The 16,587-nt window shown below is 41.9% G+C and overlaps 1 protein-coding gene, 1 long non-coding RNA gene and 1 pseudogene across 4 annotated transcripts in view; 1 reads left to right on the top strand and 2 right to left on the bottom strand.

Annotated features, from left to right (window-relative positions):
* LOC111328012 (uncharacterized) overlaps positions 1-16,587 on the top strand; it is a 58,177-nt gene that overhangs the window by 7,488 nt on the left and 34,102 nt on the right. For 2 of the 3 annotated variants that reach the window (XM_022932351.2, XM_022932350.2), the window contains exons 8-9: positions 422-869; positions 2,033-4,569. In XM_022932351.2, the coding sequence (XP_022788086.2) occupies positions 422-869; positions 2,033-2,327 (743 nt within the window). In that variant the 3' untranslated portion in view covers positions 2,328-4,569. Of the gene's footprint in view, positions 1-421; positions 870-2,032; positions 4,570-16,587 lie in introns of those variants that run through there. The other variant, XR_015988565.1, reaches the window with a different exon arrangement.
* LOC148728113 (uncharacterized) lies at positions 5,364-6,701 on the bottom strand. The gene is made up of 2 exons (XR_015988566.1): positions 6,299-6,701; positions 5,364-5,779 (listed from the first exon to the last, which is right to left on the bottom strand). It is a non-coding gene; the product is annotated as an uncharacterized LOC148728113 (long non-coding RNA).
* Positions 13,763-14,839, bottom strand: LOC148728112 (uncharacterized; annotated as a pseudogene).

The following is a 16,587-nucleotide window of genomic DNA, read 5'->3' as shown; positions in this document are numbered from 1 at the left end:
GCAAAACCAATGCAATCCTAGAATGTGTTGGACATTCAGTCGAAAGCTGTTCTTCAAGGTATCGCTTTAAGGTTTTTTTTTTTCGTTTACGTCCTGCTCGTGACAAGACGAAAGACACTTAATTTTTCGACCAGGCTCAAAATTTATCATCTTTCTGATTCTATTTACGCACGAAACGCTTTCAACATTGCTGATCCCCGTATGCAGGACGGGTGTTGGACATGAACCTAGGGTCTTTGCAGCTCAGTGGTCTGAGGTCTGACTCCTGCTAGGGAATAAGTTTTCTTTGTCCTTCGCTTGTGAAGACAAATAACATATTTTGTTATTTCAAGATCAAGACCAAATATGCACCATCCCTTGTAACTCTTTTTTCAAAGCCGGAAGGAGTAATTTCTGTTCTCTAAACGTTGTTTACTTGCAGGTGAGAATGGTAAAGATAAAAAAGAAAAACAGGGCGAGTCAAAAGCAGGTGGACTTATTTGGCTTAAAAATCAACTCGGTCAAACATTAACCGCCAAATATGTAATTATTACTGTGCCACTGACAATTCTCAAAGATGGTGATATAAACTTCATTCCACCGTTGCCGGCGAGCAAAAAAAGAGCCATCGACGGAATAGAAATGAGAGGGGCACTGAAAATTGTCTGTCGTTTCAAGTCACAATTCTGGCCAGACAACTTGAACCTTATATACAGAGTACGGGGCTTTGTCAGCCAAATATGGATGTACACATATGACTCGATGAAGAGCGCTGAGAAGTGTCACCTGATCGCGGGCTTCCAAACGGCTGAGCCCGCAGAAGAGAAAATCAACCTCAGCGAACAGGAAGTTTTAGATGGGTTTCTCCAAGATCTAGATCACATTTTTCGGTAAGTGCCCCACTATTCAAAAGAAATAGACACTAAGACTGGAAAATATTGAGATATCTGGAACTTCAGCATTGCGGGATGTAGATATGAAATGTTCATCACAGTTTAAGTTGAATTTTGATTGCAAGTCTCGTTGAGGCCTTGCATAAAACATTAATGTGCATCAATTCTAGTCTATCAGTAAATTCTAAGTATGCTCAAAGTGATTTTGGAATAATTGGCAAATTCGATGGTGACAGTCAAAACGTTTACTCTCTCCACTTAGATTCCGCGCACGAATTTTAAAAGTCGTACAGAAGACAATGTTTGTGAATGTATAATAACTTTGATTACAAATTTTTTGCCTTTTGCGGATCACCATGTTGTACAAACATTGCGAATAGCTAAATAAATCTACGAGACCACTCTTTATAAAGTGTTCGTATTTGATAAATGGGAAATTTAAACCACAACCAAAGTAGCGTGTGGTAACTTACAAGGTTAATTTTTTTGAAATCGAAAAGGAACTGCACTATCCAAAAATGCCAGATGGACCATTTACTTTCATTCTATGAGAGTGATTCACCCATAATTATGAAAACTATTACCCTTTCCACTCCTGGCACTGAAGTAAACGAAGAGGAGTTTTCTAAAGATAAATGTAATCGTTTGAGTCACAACGTGGTCACTGTGGATGTGGATCGCAAAGTTTGCTAGTCTTTTTTAGGCGATGAGGTCGATTGAAGAAGACCAGCAGTTTGCAGTTGAAACGTCGCGATCCACATCTAAAGTGACCACATCGTGAGACAAACGATTACGTTTCTCTCTTGAAAGTGTTATTTACCACGATGACTAACCAAAACCTATTTTACGATATAAAGAGAAATTTCTTTTTAGAAAATAAATACACAGTGTAAGCAAAAAGGTGATGACAAGAAAGAAAAGTGTACACAGTGAAGGAATACTGTTTGTTACGCCATATTTTCAGAGCTAACCTTGTAAAAATGCTCGGCAGATATAGTTGAGGGAAGTGATATCTAGAGTGAAAGGGTCAAACATCGGTCGTCATTTTTATTGAAGGGTTCAGTTTTGAGGGATCATGAGCCAAGTTAAGGTAATAAGGAGATATGAGTTGTTTAAAGCTCTTAAAATTTCTGTTACCTTTTTCAACCTTTTTTCAACAGAACCGCCTCCAACCTACACCCCGCTACTGATTCATTCACGGACTACGTCTATTACCATTGGTCCAAACATCCTTTTATTCGCGGGGGTTACAGCTCTCCAACAGTTCATGCAAATGGCTTGCGCCACGAGCTTGGGCGTCCAGTGGAAGATCACTTGTTCTTTGCTGGTGAAGCCACGAGTGTGACGGCCTGTGCTACTGTTCACACTGCCATAGAAACAGGATTAAGGGCTGCTCGAGAAGTTTGCAGCATCGTCACTCGCGTTATCACAGAAAGTGTTATGCCAGAAAAATGAACCACACTTGACTGTTAAATGATCTTACGTCCATAAAAAACGAGGAAATATTTGCCCCATCTAACTTACTCTCTCAGTTGGAAAGTTCCGTATCTTGAAGCCTTTGAAATTGTCACCTTCATATTGTTAAAATTAAAAAATGGTACGTATAACCACGTGCATGGAATGTTCTCTTATTTATGCAGTTTATAGAGCAATTTTCAAGAGTCCTTTTTACAGTTGTGGGCTTGGTGGCCAAGCCTTTGAACAGGAGTGAGGCTAAGGGTGACCTTGTTATGATAGAGATGTTGCTGCTTTTCAAATGCAAATTTCTTTGTTATCATGCTAACTAGATACAGGTCTCTATCACAACAGGTAGTCACCCTTAGCCTCACTCCTGTTCAAAGGCTTGGCCACCAAGCCCACAACTGCAAAAAGGACTAATGAATGTCGAAAGTAATCCGTGCTCACCATCGCACTGTGATTGGTCCAGAAAACTCTCAGTACTCTCATAACCAATCAGATGTAAAACCAAAACCAATCACGTGGTGGTGATTACTCGTACGTGCTTTTGGACACAACCTTAGCTGATAACAAAGACCATTGTTGTGGATGAGAACTTTGTTTTGTTTTTGTTTTTGTTTTTGTTTTTTTTGCCAATTAGCCTTTAAAGGTCTTCCTCATCATTTCAACCTACGAGAATTGCGGTTATGAATAATCGAAATATATAACCTTCTCTGAATATTCGGCCCGTTAGATCTAAAACTTTTCCCAGTCACACGATGCTGAAAGTTAGAAGTTTTAAAAAGAATATATTTTAGTACTCATTGGTACTTTTGCCACCTAGAAAGTTAGCCGTTTGTGATGGCGAATATATCAGTGAATGTCACTCGCAAAAAGCTGCAAATTTCACATTTTTTTTAATATTTGAAATAATTTCTTCTTTAAACCGACTACTTTTCCATGAAACATGTATGCTAATTAAACGAAGAAAAATTTAAATAATTACTTAAGCAAAGATCTCATAACTTAAATGAAATACTGGTGATGAGTTTTCATTCCCGAATGACATTCGTTAACATTTATATCTTATTTGACGTTTTGTTGTGTAGTATTGCTGAGTATTTTTACGAGTTGTGCCGTATTTTGCGAGCCCGTAGTCAAAATACAAATAACGAGTAAAAATACTCAGCGATACTACCCAACAAAACGTCTAATAAGTTATTTATTATCCAACACGCCAAATTTTTATTTCAGTGCGGGCGAATTTCGCGGATATTTATTTACGGGGAGTGCGTGACAGAAGTATGCAAAGCGGAAACGAATTGGCGCGTTGTCATGCTCTCTCTATTTTCTTCAGTAAATGAAGAAGTTTGCTGGTTGTCTAACTGTTTTTCTTCGTTCAATTGATCTAATAAACCTGGATCTATATTTGCCAGCCATTCCGACTCTTCGTCGTCGGAAATATGATTCAGATTGTACGGCATTTTTGTTTTCGTAACTTCAATCAATCAACCTGTCTAACCGGTTCTCTGGAGTGCAACTACCGCGTGATATTTGTACTCGTCTATGGCGTTATTTGCACTCTACGGAGTGTAGTTGGATAAGAAAGCAGCATAATCTAAAACTCCATTGCGATGGTAAAAATTCCAGACTAACAAAGAGATTTAAAACCGCAAGCTTCTTTCTTTTCTAAGATTTCAAGTGAAGGTAAATAGAAGGCTCTCAAGACCTCACAAAAGATTATTCTTATGTTTTGTTATTTGTATATCCTGCTGTGACGCCATCCATATCCATATTTCTCATTACGTCGTAGCAAGACAAAAGAGTTAAATACATTCCATACTCCTCCTCACGTTTTCCAGTTACAGAATATCAGAACAGTTTTGATCAATTTGGACTCGATTTGTTCGTCTCCGAAGACCTGCGCGGGAGAAAAGAGCTGGAAGTCAAAAGAATTGCTACAAAAACCTAGGAAATAATTTTGGTTCAGAAGCTCTCTTCTAAGGAAAGGAGGCAATTTAATAAATAAACTCTTTTCGTTTTCAAGTCGACTTACAATCGCGAGACGAGTTGCTCACAGGCGAAAGATATAGCCTCACTTTTCCAAATATAACTGGCAACGTGTACCTTTCTAAGAAAAAAAAAACTTTCTTTCTTTCCTCCTGCCTTGTCATCGACTGTTCATTTTTTTCACCCAAAAGTAACATAGATGTATTTCCGAGGAAAATAATGTATTAAATTTGCCCCGACTGGAGGAGAGCATTGAGACTGGAAGAGTATGATACATCTGCCGAGTTTGGGTTGAAAATATGCGTGCACTTAGCTATTTGGTTTAAATGTTTTGTCCGCGACTGTTGAGAACCTGATAACTTAGCTACATTTTGCCACGTACATTGCACAAAGAAGGGGTAGCTGAATACATGTAAAGCGAAAAGTTCCGGTGTAAAGGATGTACATGATTTTATCAAATTCAATTTTTTACCGTGGGACCCCTTACCCACTCCCACTTAACACTTGAATTTAACTAAGAGTGGAAGCTAATTGATCGCATGAGAAACCTTTTGCAAAAATGATTTTGGTTAAGAATCAAGCTTAGGCATTTATAGAAGAATTGTAAGAAAATACTTTTCCGTAATTCTTGTGGCTACTGCCTCCTATAAAAGACAAAGCCGCATTAGTCGTCAATGACTGAGTAATGGTAACAATAGGATTCCGATCTTGACCCAATTTTGACCCGGCAATAAACAAATAAACCTGTGTGGGTGGTAGTGACTATACTGTGTGCTATTATTACCTGTCAGTTATAGTCACTATCACCCACACAGGTTTATTTTAAGTAGAGGGATTTCCGAGATTGCAGTGTTTTAATTATACTTCACTTCTTTTTAATTTTTTTTTTATTTACCGTAGAAAATAACAAATTATCTAGTTATCGCGTGACATTTGTACTCGAAATCTGTTATCATTTACTTAGCGCAGCTGAATAATAAACCCGAAAACTTGAAGCTTCCTTAGGCCGACAACAGTTATTCAGACAAACTAAGACACAACATACTACCAGCCCTTTTCTTTTATTTTTAAGAACCATACAAACACAAAAATACATTACACCTTTTTGTTAGTTCATCAGTTCGTTTCGCTATCCGTCTTAATCTATTTTCTATCGAAAATGTTCAAATTAGGCTCTTTACTATACAAAAAAAAAAAGTCAGTCGTCGCAAGTGTGATATGAGATATCAAGTCTCTTATCAAAACACATTTCCGGCTTCAAATTGTTAAACAGTTAATTCCACTGATCCGTCTTAATCTATTTTCTATCGAAAATGTTCAAATTAGGCTCTTTACTATACAACAAAAAAAAAGTCAGTCGTCGCAAGTGTGATATGAGATATCAAGTCTCTTATCAAAACACATTTCCGGCTTCAAATTGTTAAAAAGTTAATTCCACTGATTCGTTCGTCCCAGAGGACCTGCACAAGGAAATGAAAAGAAAAGTCAACGAATTTGTGGCAAAAATATAACGCAAGAAATTTATAGAGAGAAGCTCCAAAGCAGATAGAGTGATGGTAAAAAAATTCTCACTGAATGAATTTTCAAAGCGACCTAGGTAACCTCTTTATTCTAAAAAACATTTCATCGAGATTATGACGGAAAAAGGTTCTCAATAGCTTATGGCTATGATCGACTGGGACAAATTGAGACCCTTAGGAAAGGGTTGACTGCGTTTTCGTAGGGGGTCAAATGTATGATATATTTGCAATGGACATAAAGTTTCTGAGCATATCTAACTGCGTACAAGAACAGATTTGGAGAAACATTTGATTTCACCATTCAACCCTAGAGAACGTCATTTTTACTCTTGACTGGACAGTGTTAGGAAGTAAGGTAGAGACGTCGTCAAAAAATATTTTGCCAACAGTTTTACGGAGCTTTTTTATTCTAATAACGTTTTTAACTAGTCAGAAAAAGGTTCATATTATACGGCCTACCTTGTTACTTAGCCTTGGTGTTCATCGTTTTCTGTGGGACATTTTTTTCGGTTTGGCGGAACTGTATGGTTTTCGTTCTCCATTCTTCGTCTTGGTCTTCTTTCTCCATCTCTTATCAACTCCAGTCTCCTCACTCGTTCACGCTGTTCATTATTTTCAACTGGTTCTCTCTGCCGCCCAGTTCTATCACCTTGCATCAGGAAATACAGGATCGTCAACAGAAGAAAGACAACGAATAGATTGAAAAATTCTTGATTTGTAAGCATGATGCGGAGAATGTTTCAAGAACGGACCAGCATAAGTGAGGTAAGCAGTATACTGAAAGCTTTCCGTCTCGATCAATTCCCCCCACGGCACTGATAATTGAGTATTCCACCAATCTAATCTATCGCTCTTGACGTCATGTGCTTACCCAACTGCGAAGCGGCAAACCGCAAAGCAAAACGCAACGCAGACCTGTCGCGTTCATTGATCATAAACATACAGTTAACTTTGGCGTAACTCTTCCCTGAAACAAAATTCACAGAAAATGTTTGCCTGTAAAATTTCCTAACACCGCTTTTTATAAAGTTTGAGTTAGTCTTTTCCTCATCTAAAGTGCAATCTATACAAATTTTGCTGCACATTACCGCAACGTGGACGGAAAACAACAAACAATGGCGGGAGTTGGTCTGCTGATTTTGTAATGTTAGAAGGAAAAGAAGAAAAATTTGTTTTGGTATGAGGTTGAGCATGATATCATGAATTATCAAACCGAGGTTTGAGGTATCTGCCGAAGACGAATGCTGAGGAAGTTAAGTCAGACACAAGGTTTGATAACTCATTATATAACGCGAAAATTGAAGTCAATAACTGTTTTTTTTTTGTACATTTTTAAACAACCTGCGAAAGACACTTCTCTCAGTGTTTGTAAAAGTTTTAGAACACTACATGGACAATGGGCCGGCCGACTTTGAACTTGATATGATAAATGTAAAATCCCCCGCGAACATGTATGGCGTTGGGAGAAGACAAAACGCGGAGCCCTACTCCATGGAGTACTGTAGTACACAGCGGTTAAAATGAAATCGGTTTTATTCACGTACCTAAGAGAACTAACTAAATAATTAAACACATGCTGTATATATGCAGGTCTCGAGGGTATTACATCACACCATCACGCCTCGCATTACATCGCGCATACTTCATGCTCGTTGGCATCCTATACACTACATTCCCTCCTTTCCTAAATATTCAACATACAAATCAAAGTCTTTAAATTAAACCAGTCGCTCGATAAAAGGACAAGAAGTTGAAGATATTCAGTTCATATCATATCCAGTTCATATGGCTTTATAACGATCGGGCGGTCTTACAGTCCGGGTCGACCTCCGAACAGGCCTTCCCACTCCGGTATTTTCATTGTCTGGGAAATGCCTAGGTTGTTCTTGAGAATCTTCAGACGTTCCAGGAATCTCTTTTGGCACCGGTACGACTGTCGTCTCTGAAATTTTGCTTGCCCCTGGGTCATCCACTCGTACTGCAGAACCTGCCTGTACCACTTGATTTTCGTTGCCATTGGATACATCTCCGTGCTTGTTATACTTCTTTACAAACACAGTGTTTCTTTTCAGTTCGATGCCAGTCTCGTTCCTGAGCGTTACCTCTGACCCCGTCTTATGAACAACCTTAAAGGGATCAGGGTTAAAGTTGGTAGACAGCTTGTTGGTTTTCTCTGCTTTGACAAGAACGGTGTCGCCAACACTTATGCTTTTGGGCGTGGCACCCCTCTTAAGGTCAGCGTAAGCTTTTCCCTTTAATTTACAGGACCAATCTCGCTCTTGCACTTCCTCGCCTGGCACACCAACTGTCTCTCTCTTTAGCTCTGGCAGCTTGGATCTCATTTCGCGACCAAGCATCATATAACAGGGTGTAGTCCCTGTCGTCGTTTGCGGAGTGGATCTGTACGCCGTCAACCATACCAGCAACTCAGTTCTCCAGTTCCTTCCTTCCAAATGTGCGATCTGTATGCATTTCAGCAACGAGCGATTCTGGCGTTCCACCTCTCCATTGGCTTGTGGCCACAATGGAGTCGTTTTCCGGTGTTCGATACCATTCGTACGTAAAAAGGCTTCAAACTCTTCAGACACGAATTGGAGGCCATTATCTGTCCTTAGCGAGAATGGAAAACCGAATCTTGCAAACATGGGTGCAAGTGCTTCGATGACCTTGGAACTTGTCGTAGACTTCATTATAGCAACCTCTAGGAATCGGCTGTAGTAATCGACCACCACCAAAATACTCTCTCCTGTGGGTAGGGGTCCTAGTAGATCTGCTCCACAGTCCTGCCAAGGGGCACTTGGAGGAAAAACGCGAGACATCGGCTCTGGGGGGTCAAATCCAGAAGTGACCTGGCAGCCATGACAAATTCTACAAAACTTCTCAACGTCTTTGTCCATTCTTGGCCACCAAACTTTACTGCGGAGACGATACTTCGTTTTGACTATACCCTGGTGCCCTTCGTGTGCTAACCGCACCATCCTGTCGCGCAAGAGCCTGGGAACCACAATCCTTGTGCCTCGAAGCAAGAGTTCACCATACAGACATAATTCGTCCTTGACCTGTGCATACGAGGGAAGTATACACTGGTCCCAGTTCCCTGTCTTAACCCATTTCTTCACCTGGGTCAATTCCTCGTCATCATAGGAAGCTTCCTCAATCTCTCTAGGTGATAGAGCAACGGGTACACAGTCCTCAACAATTGCTCTAACATAGTCATACTCCTCTCCATGGTCCACGTGATCCGAATTCAAGCGGGACAACGCGTCTGCTATATTAGTCTTTCCTGGGCGGTACACTACTTTAAAATCGTACCCTTGTAGCCTTAAGACCCATCTCTCTATCCTGGCGCAAGGTCTCGAAGTACTGGAGTAGATACGCTCCAGAGGCTTGTGGTCGGTCTCCAACTCGAAGTCCTGTCCAGAAACATACATGTTAAACCGTTCACATGCCCAAACCAAGGCCAGCGCTTCCTTCTCCGTTTGGCTGTAGCGCCGTTCGACGTCAGTTAAGCTCCTTGATGCGTATGAGACAACTCTCCACATGCCTCTCTGCTGCTGGGTGAGAACTGCCCCTAAGCCAACTGGGGATGCATCAGCAATGATTCGCGTTCTGCAGCCAACCTTAAAATAAGCCAGTGTCTCCGCCTGGGTGATTAGACGCTTTAGTTCCTCAAAAGCTGCTTGTTGCTCATTTCCCCAGTGAAACACTACGCCCTTCCTGGTCAACTCTTGAATAGGCTTCGCTACGGACGCTACGTCTGGCATGAACTTCGAAGAATACTGGACAATACCCATAAACGATCGTACTTCGCTTGCGTCTTTGGGAGGTCTTGCATCTCTAATAGCGGCTATTTTCTCTTCGCATGGATTTATACCGTCACTAGTCAACTCATGGCCAAAGAACGTAAGCTTCGACAACCTAAACTGGCACTTGTCTCCGTTCACCGTCAACCCCACTTCACTCAGCCTATCCAACACAGCAAAAAGACGCTTGTCGTGTTCCTCCACGTCACCTCCATGAACAATAAGATCGTCCGCAATGTTGGCAACCCCAGCACAACCCCTTAACACGTCTCTGATGATTTGCTGATACTTTTCTGGTGCCGATGTCACCCCAAACATCAACCGCTTGTACCGATACAGCCCTCGGTGCGTGACGAAAGTAGTAATGTGACGACTTTCCTCGCTGAGCAGGATCTGGTGAAAACCCCACTTGAGATCAATCTTGCTGAACATAGTACTTCCATTCAAGTCATGTAACAGCTCCTCGACGGTTGCAATTGGATGCCGCTCCCTGACGATTGCTTCATTCGCTCGGCGCATGTCAACACAGACCCTCACGTCACCGTCACCTTTGGGAACAACCACCAATGGCGATATCCATCCTGACGGCCCTTCCGGCACTTCCTCTATGATATCCAGCCTCAAAAGTTCATCAAGCTTTGCATCAACCTTCTCTCGCAACCCAAAAGGAATCCTACGTACATGCTGCGCTACAGGCTTCACTGACTCATCAACATGCAGTTTTAATTCGTAACCCTTCAAAAGACCAACACCACTAAATAACTCCTTGTATTTTCCTCTAATGCTGCCGTCTGGTCGTCCTCCGTCAACACTGTTTGCCTGAAAAGGACCAACACGTAGCAGGTTTAGCACCTCGGCAGTTTCGCGCCCCAACAGCGTACGACCATCGCCTTCAACCACTATAAATTCAGCCTTACTTCCGTCTTTAAACTCACACCCAGCGTGCGTGACATCTGCTGTAAAAGTTCCTAGGGTCGATAAAGGTTCTACGCCACCATAAGCAAAAATTTCTTTCGCAGACTTCCGAGATTCACACTTGATCCCCTTCTGCTTTAGTAATTCCCAGGTCCGCTGTCCCATATCATTACATGAAGCTCCCGAATCAATAAGAACATCTGGTACGTACACACCACCGATGATCAGCGTTACCAACGCACTTCTTTCTTCCCTGTGGTCATCCAACTGTTCCACTGAAAAGGCATAATCGGGTCTTGACTGACGAGCTGGTGTTGCAAAATCTTTTTTGTCTTCTTCTCGGGAGGCAGGTCCGCGAGTCACTAGATTTGCCTCTTGCCCCAGTCTTCCGCGTCCTCGTCCACCCCGACGAAATCCACCTCTGCTATTCCTCGTTCCTTTGGATCCCGACTGGGCGCCGCCTCGCTGATGGAATTGGGGGCATTTGACTTTGAAATGGCCTATCGTACCGCACTTCCCGCAAGTCTGACCTCGTGCCGGGCACCTCCAATCCTGACTAAAGTGTCCTTCCCGTCCGCAACTAAAGCACGTCTTCAATTTTCTGGGATTCTTGTTTCCATCCACTTTTCCTCTCACTGCATTGACCCGGTCTACCTGGTCCGTGTTGTATTGTTTCAGTTGTCTATCAACTGCTTCTTGGGATCTCGCAACCCGCAACAAATCACCCAAAGTAACAGTCCCTTCCTTTTCCAGGAACTTCCGGCGCAAGTGGCTGGAGTAACACTTGTCTATGAGTTGATCCCGAATGTAGTCGTCCTCGTTGACGCCAAACTCACAAGTCGCTGCTCGCTGACGCAATCTGTACACAAACTGGTCCACAGTTTCTCCACTCTCCTGCGAAATTTGTCTAAACAAATGTCTCTCAAAAGGAACGTTTGACTTGGGAACAAAATAATTGTCAAGTACCTGAAGTGTTGCCTGAAAACTCACATCCTCGCCATCACCGGCTAATGTGAAATAAATTTCTTGAACGTCCATACCAGCAACGTGCAACAGAAGAGCTCGCCTTTGAGCGTCGTTCGAAATACCTTTTCCCGTCACGTACAAATCGAACGCTCGCTTCCATCTCTTCCACCGCTGACTTAAATTGTGTGCCTCTCCCTTCGGATTAAATGGTTCCAATCCACTGACATCTAAAGCAACTGTAGCCATTCCAGAACCATTAACAGAACTGCCAACAGCACCGCTTGTCGTTTCGTCTGATCCACCGTGTCCCGGCATCTCTGAAATAAATCCCTGGCGAAATCACTTACGAATTCTCGGACGAAACTCCTGAAACCTTGGACAAAACCTCGAAATTTTGGAATTGATTGGAATTTTAATTTTAATCATTTTAAAGACATGCATGATTATAACACTCGTTTTAATAACAACATTTGTAAACCACAATCAAAGCGTACATGGGGTCAGCAACGGTTTGTTTGTCATGCAGTAGATGACTGGAACGCTCTCCCAGACGGCATTAGGAACATTTCCGATTTTTCAGTTTTTAGACGTCTTGTTAAAAACATGTAGTCTCTTCTATTGATTATGCCCTTTTATCCTTTTCTTGATAACCATATTTATATTTTCTGTTATCCTTACGTTAGCTTTATGCAGGGCCTCACTGAAAACCACACTTTGTGACGTGGGCTCCCTGTCAAAAGATCTTACTTATTATTATTAATCCTTGAAGTCCTCTAAATCTTCACAATTCTCGAAATCCTCGTCGCCAATGTAGTACACAGCGGTTAAAATGAAATCGGTTTTATTCACGTACCTAAGAGAACTAACTAAATAATTAAACACATGCTGTATAATATGCAGGTCTCGAGGGTATTACATCACACCATCACGCCTCGCATTACATCGCGCATACTTCATGCTCGTTGGCATCCTATACACTACAAGTACCCTATGGAGTATCTAAATAGAGTGCCCCTAAAAATCATATGTTGGTCAAATAAAATACTTTATAAACATGGTGAATCGTCTAGATGTACATATCTTAATGTATTTTGAGCTTGCGAGCTCTCCGATTGTCACAGTTCGATATAATCTACGAATTGGCCGCTATTTGAGTTTAATATTAAACTGCTGGCCACTTTAAACGGAAGGCTTAGATGTAATCCATGAACGTTATCTTTTATAGGCCGATTACCATCTATATTTATGATCTTCAAGAGGCCAAAAGTACAGACACCCTTCATGCGGCAGCGGGTTTTACGTCCTTCAAAATACCTGTTTATGTAAGGCGTCTGTTAGAGGTGTGGCGTTCAGTCTATCATATATATGCCAACTTTTCCGGATTATCCGGGAGTCTCCCGGATACAGAGCCAATCTCTCGCTCTCCCTTACGGGTTACCAAAACTCCCGATAAAAGAAAGTTTAGATCAGTCGCCCACAAAAAAACTAAGATTTAAGCTCCATATGTACCAAAATTCCAAAACCATCTGGCTTCTTATGCTTGTATTAAGGTTTCTGGCTTCATTTTCTTGCATGATGCACGATGTTCGTTGCAAACAAAAAGAAGAGAGTATCTCAACCGCCTCCCGGTTAGCTCAATGGTTAGAGCGCCGGACTGTTGTGCGGGAGGTCGAGGGTTCAAGCCCCGGCCGGACCAACACTCAAGGCCTTAAAATAACTGAGGAGAACGTGCTACCTTTCTATTCAAGAAATGGTCAGACACTCTAGTCTTCTCTGATAAGGACGAATAAACCGTAGGTCCCATCTCCTGCATCTATTAATTAGTTAATTTGGTTAGGCAGGGGACATTAAAGAACCCACTTCACGAGATTATTGTGATGTGGTCTGGCCTATTCACTGGGAATTTGGGGGGAGGAGGCATCTGTTAGATTCGCCTTTATTGATTGTAAACTGCTACTAGCAGTCTGATAAAGTCCCCCGAACAGTGTTGAAAAGCAAGTCGCAATTCAGCATTAATTGCTGCAAGTAGTTGTTCTGCTCTCGTCTAAATTCCCCCATCACCACCTAACTCGTGCGAAACAACAACGTGAAACATGACACAGTATTTGCTATCGTGTGCTAACTGGAGGTCGCACGTTTATCGAGTCACGTCAAATCAATATACATAGGTGCATGTGGCCGGGAAAAAACAGAAACTAGGGAAGAACCAAAGAGCATCCATTGGGTGAAAAAACCTCACTGCGCTCGTTACAGCAAAGACTGAGTAAAAACCCTGGCCCTATGGATAGAACTTCCCCGACCTGCCGGGCACGGTATTAAAGAAAAACAAGGCATACAATTCAGATTCCTAAAGATCGTGAGACCAATAGACAAGAATCAAGATTGTCTTTGACATAGCCATCTTTGGCGTTTTCGCTCGCCCAACGACTATGACGCTTGAATAGCTGCTGAGGTGGCTCCACCAGCTCTAAGGCTATAAACGTTGAGCTTTGAAACGTCTGTTAAACCTCGAAAAGCATCCTTTACAAGCTCGCGAGCTCTTGAAAAGCTAATCCCTTGGCTTTGGACCATCGCTTTGGACCGAGGAGAAGTGAGGGGTCTGAAGAGAGGTAACTCTTCGGAGAGGTCGATCTGCGCAGCTGAGACGTATTCTTCCAAGGCCTTAACAGGACACATCGGTAGATCAGACCTCGCGATAACGATCCACGCCCCTTCACGGAATTGATGAGTTTTTGACGACTCTAGGAAAATGGAAGCATATAAGGGGAAAAACTTAACATTACAGGCCTTTATTTGGCTTAACTCGCTAAAGCGGAAAAAACATAAGTATCCTATGAGACATGAGGCAACCGATCTGAGATCTGAAATAGAAGGAGACTTATCTGTACTCCAGGGTTCCACGAGGGCCTTTAACATCTCAGGAGTCACAGGATCTTTTTTAACTTTCGGCTTTCCCAAAAACTTCTGAGACGCGCTGACCATTAGGAAAACCAGAGGATGAAGGGAGATTTTAGACAAGCCAGCCATCTGCTGCGCCCAGTCGATGCTTTAGACGGCGTTAAGAACTGGAGAAGGAGAATTAGCATCCTGAAGCAAGCACTGCAAATAAATCGCGACTTGAAAGGGACTGGCAGAAAAGGGGCAGACAAAATTGGAAGAAGACTAACGTTTCCATCTTCTAAAACCTCCCAGGTAGGTATGTACAGTACCATCCGCTTTAGAACCAAGAACTGTCCCCTTCACCAGAGACGCAGTGGGTTGGAGATGCTCGGGGGGTTGAAGAGAAGAATTCCGACCACATTTCCGACTGGAACATATCTGCAAAGAAAAAAAAACAACCGACAACAATAAAAGACATAAAAAAGATAGGGAATCCGTCAATATTATTTGATAAATAGAGATCAGGAACTGATAAACAGCAATAAAGGTCAATAGGAAATCTAACACATGATGGCACCAATCAATCCACACCCATGGGCACAGATAGTCCCAAGTCCGGCAAAGGGCAAAGGTGGTCCCTTAATCGCAAATTTAAAACGTGTTAATAAACGCAAATTAATCGACCCTTCAAAATTAACGCGAAACCCCTTAAATGCTGGGCACGGATAGTCCAAATCCGGTAGAGTGCACAGATTGGCCCTTTATCACAAATGTAAACAACATGCTAAATAAACACAAACCATTGACACCTAAAATATTTCGCAATTCTATGAAAGCTGGGCACACATGGTCTCATGCTCGAGGGCACAGATGGTCCTATATTCCTGGGCACAGATGGTCCCAAAACTCTCCACAAAAAGGCTCATACACCAAAAGGGACAATTGGTAAAAAGGAGAATCTCAACTGACAACGACCACATTTACTTAAAAATCGAATGAAAACTGTCGTGGTCGCTTAAGGGAGCAAACGGCTACGGAGAAGCTATCACACATTGCTTGTGATATCGTTTTTGTGCAGTACTTTGCTGGCAGAAACAGCTGATCGATTCAATGAATTCGAAGACTTGAATCATACCAGACTGCATTTAGTAAACGAGGCCATTTCAGTTGTACATAACGGTCAGTTTCTACCTTGTAGATGCCGTTCGTTCATACTATTATGATTTAATAATTGGAGGAAGAAAGCTTTAATAGCTGAACCACTAAGCTGGGAAAACTAGGCCATTATCTCTTTTCATCTGTCACCGCGGAAATGCGCTAAGACCCTCTATTTGTAATTTACTCGCTACAGAGAGTATTTTTTCTAATTCTTATTCCTAATTAAATAATTTTTTGTTTTAGGAAGGGTGACTTGATTAAAGCACTTTTTAATAGCATTTACCTTGCTTTAAATAACCTTGAACCTCCACAAGCGACTAACAGCTAAATTCACCCTATAACATCACCTATGAATCACATAGTAAGATCACAAGAATATGTTGGGAATTGCCTCCGAGATTGAACCAACACAGTCACATAAGTATGATGCACGATCCTCGCAGTAGATAGCGCTATTTATGCAATAGCGAAAATCAGACCTGAAAAAAATCAGGCCTGTACGGGACTCGAACCACTGACCTCTGCGATACTAGTGCAGCGCTCTACCAATTGAGCTAACAAGCTAATTTTCGCTATTGCATAAATAGCGCTATCTACGGCGAGGATCGTGCATCATACGTATCTAATACCGCAGTTCAAAATAGATGAACTTCATATATTCATTGTATCTGACAGTCACATAAATCCCAATTTCTTCTCGTTTATTATCAATAACCGAACGCTAACAACGAAATCAACAACAACTCTCCTCGCTCTCCCTGTTGAAAGGTCTCCTCTCCGCTCACGTGTTCTGCTACATCTTTTATCACTGTCAATCATTGGTTTTGGGTGTGTCATTTGACTCTTTCTCAAGTCACATTGTTTATGATCAAACATAGCGAAAATCACGCTAAGGGTAACAAACGACCAATGATCACAATATTACGCACGATTTCCGACAAATAAAGGAAATTAGTATATACTAAAACAGTGGATAGCGTTGAAGGCGCGCTCTGATTGGCTAGTCAAACTCCGAATATCCTTTGC

Source organism: Stylophora pistillata, chromosome 6 (assembly GCF_964205215.1).
Source record: "Stylophora pistillata chromosome 6, jaStyPist1.2, whole genome shotgun sequence".
NCBI classification, from domain to species: Eukaryota; Metazoa; Cnidaria; class Anthozoa; order Scleractinia; family Pocilloporidae; genus Stylophora; species Stylophora pistillata.
Note: the sequence above shows the minus strand (reverse complement) of the source record. Positions and strands in the feature narration are given on the sequence as shown.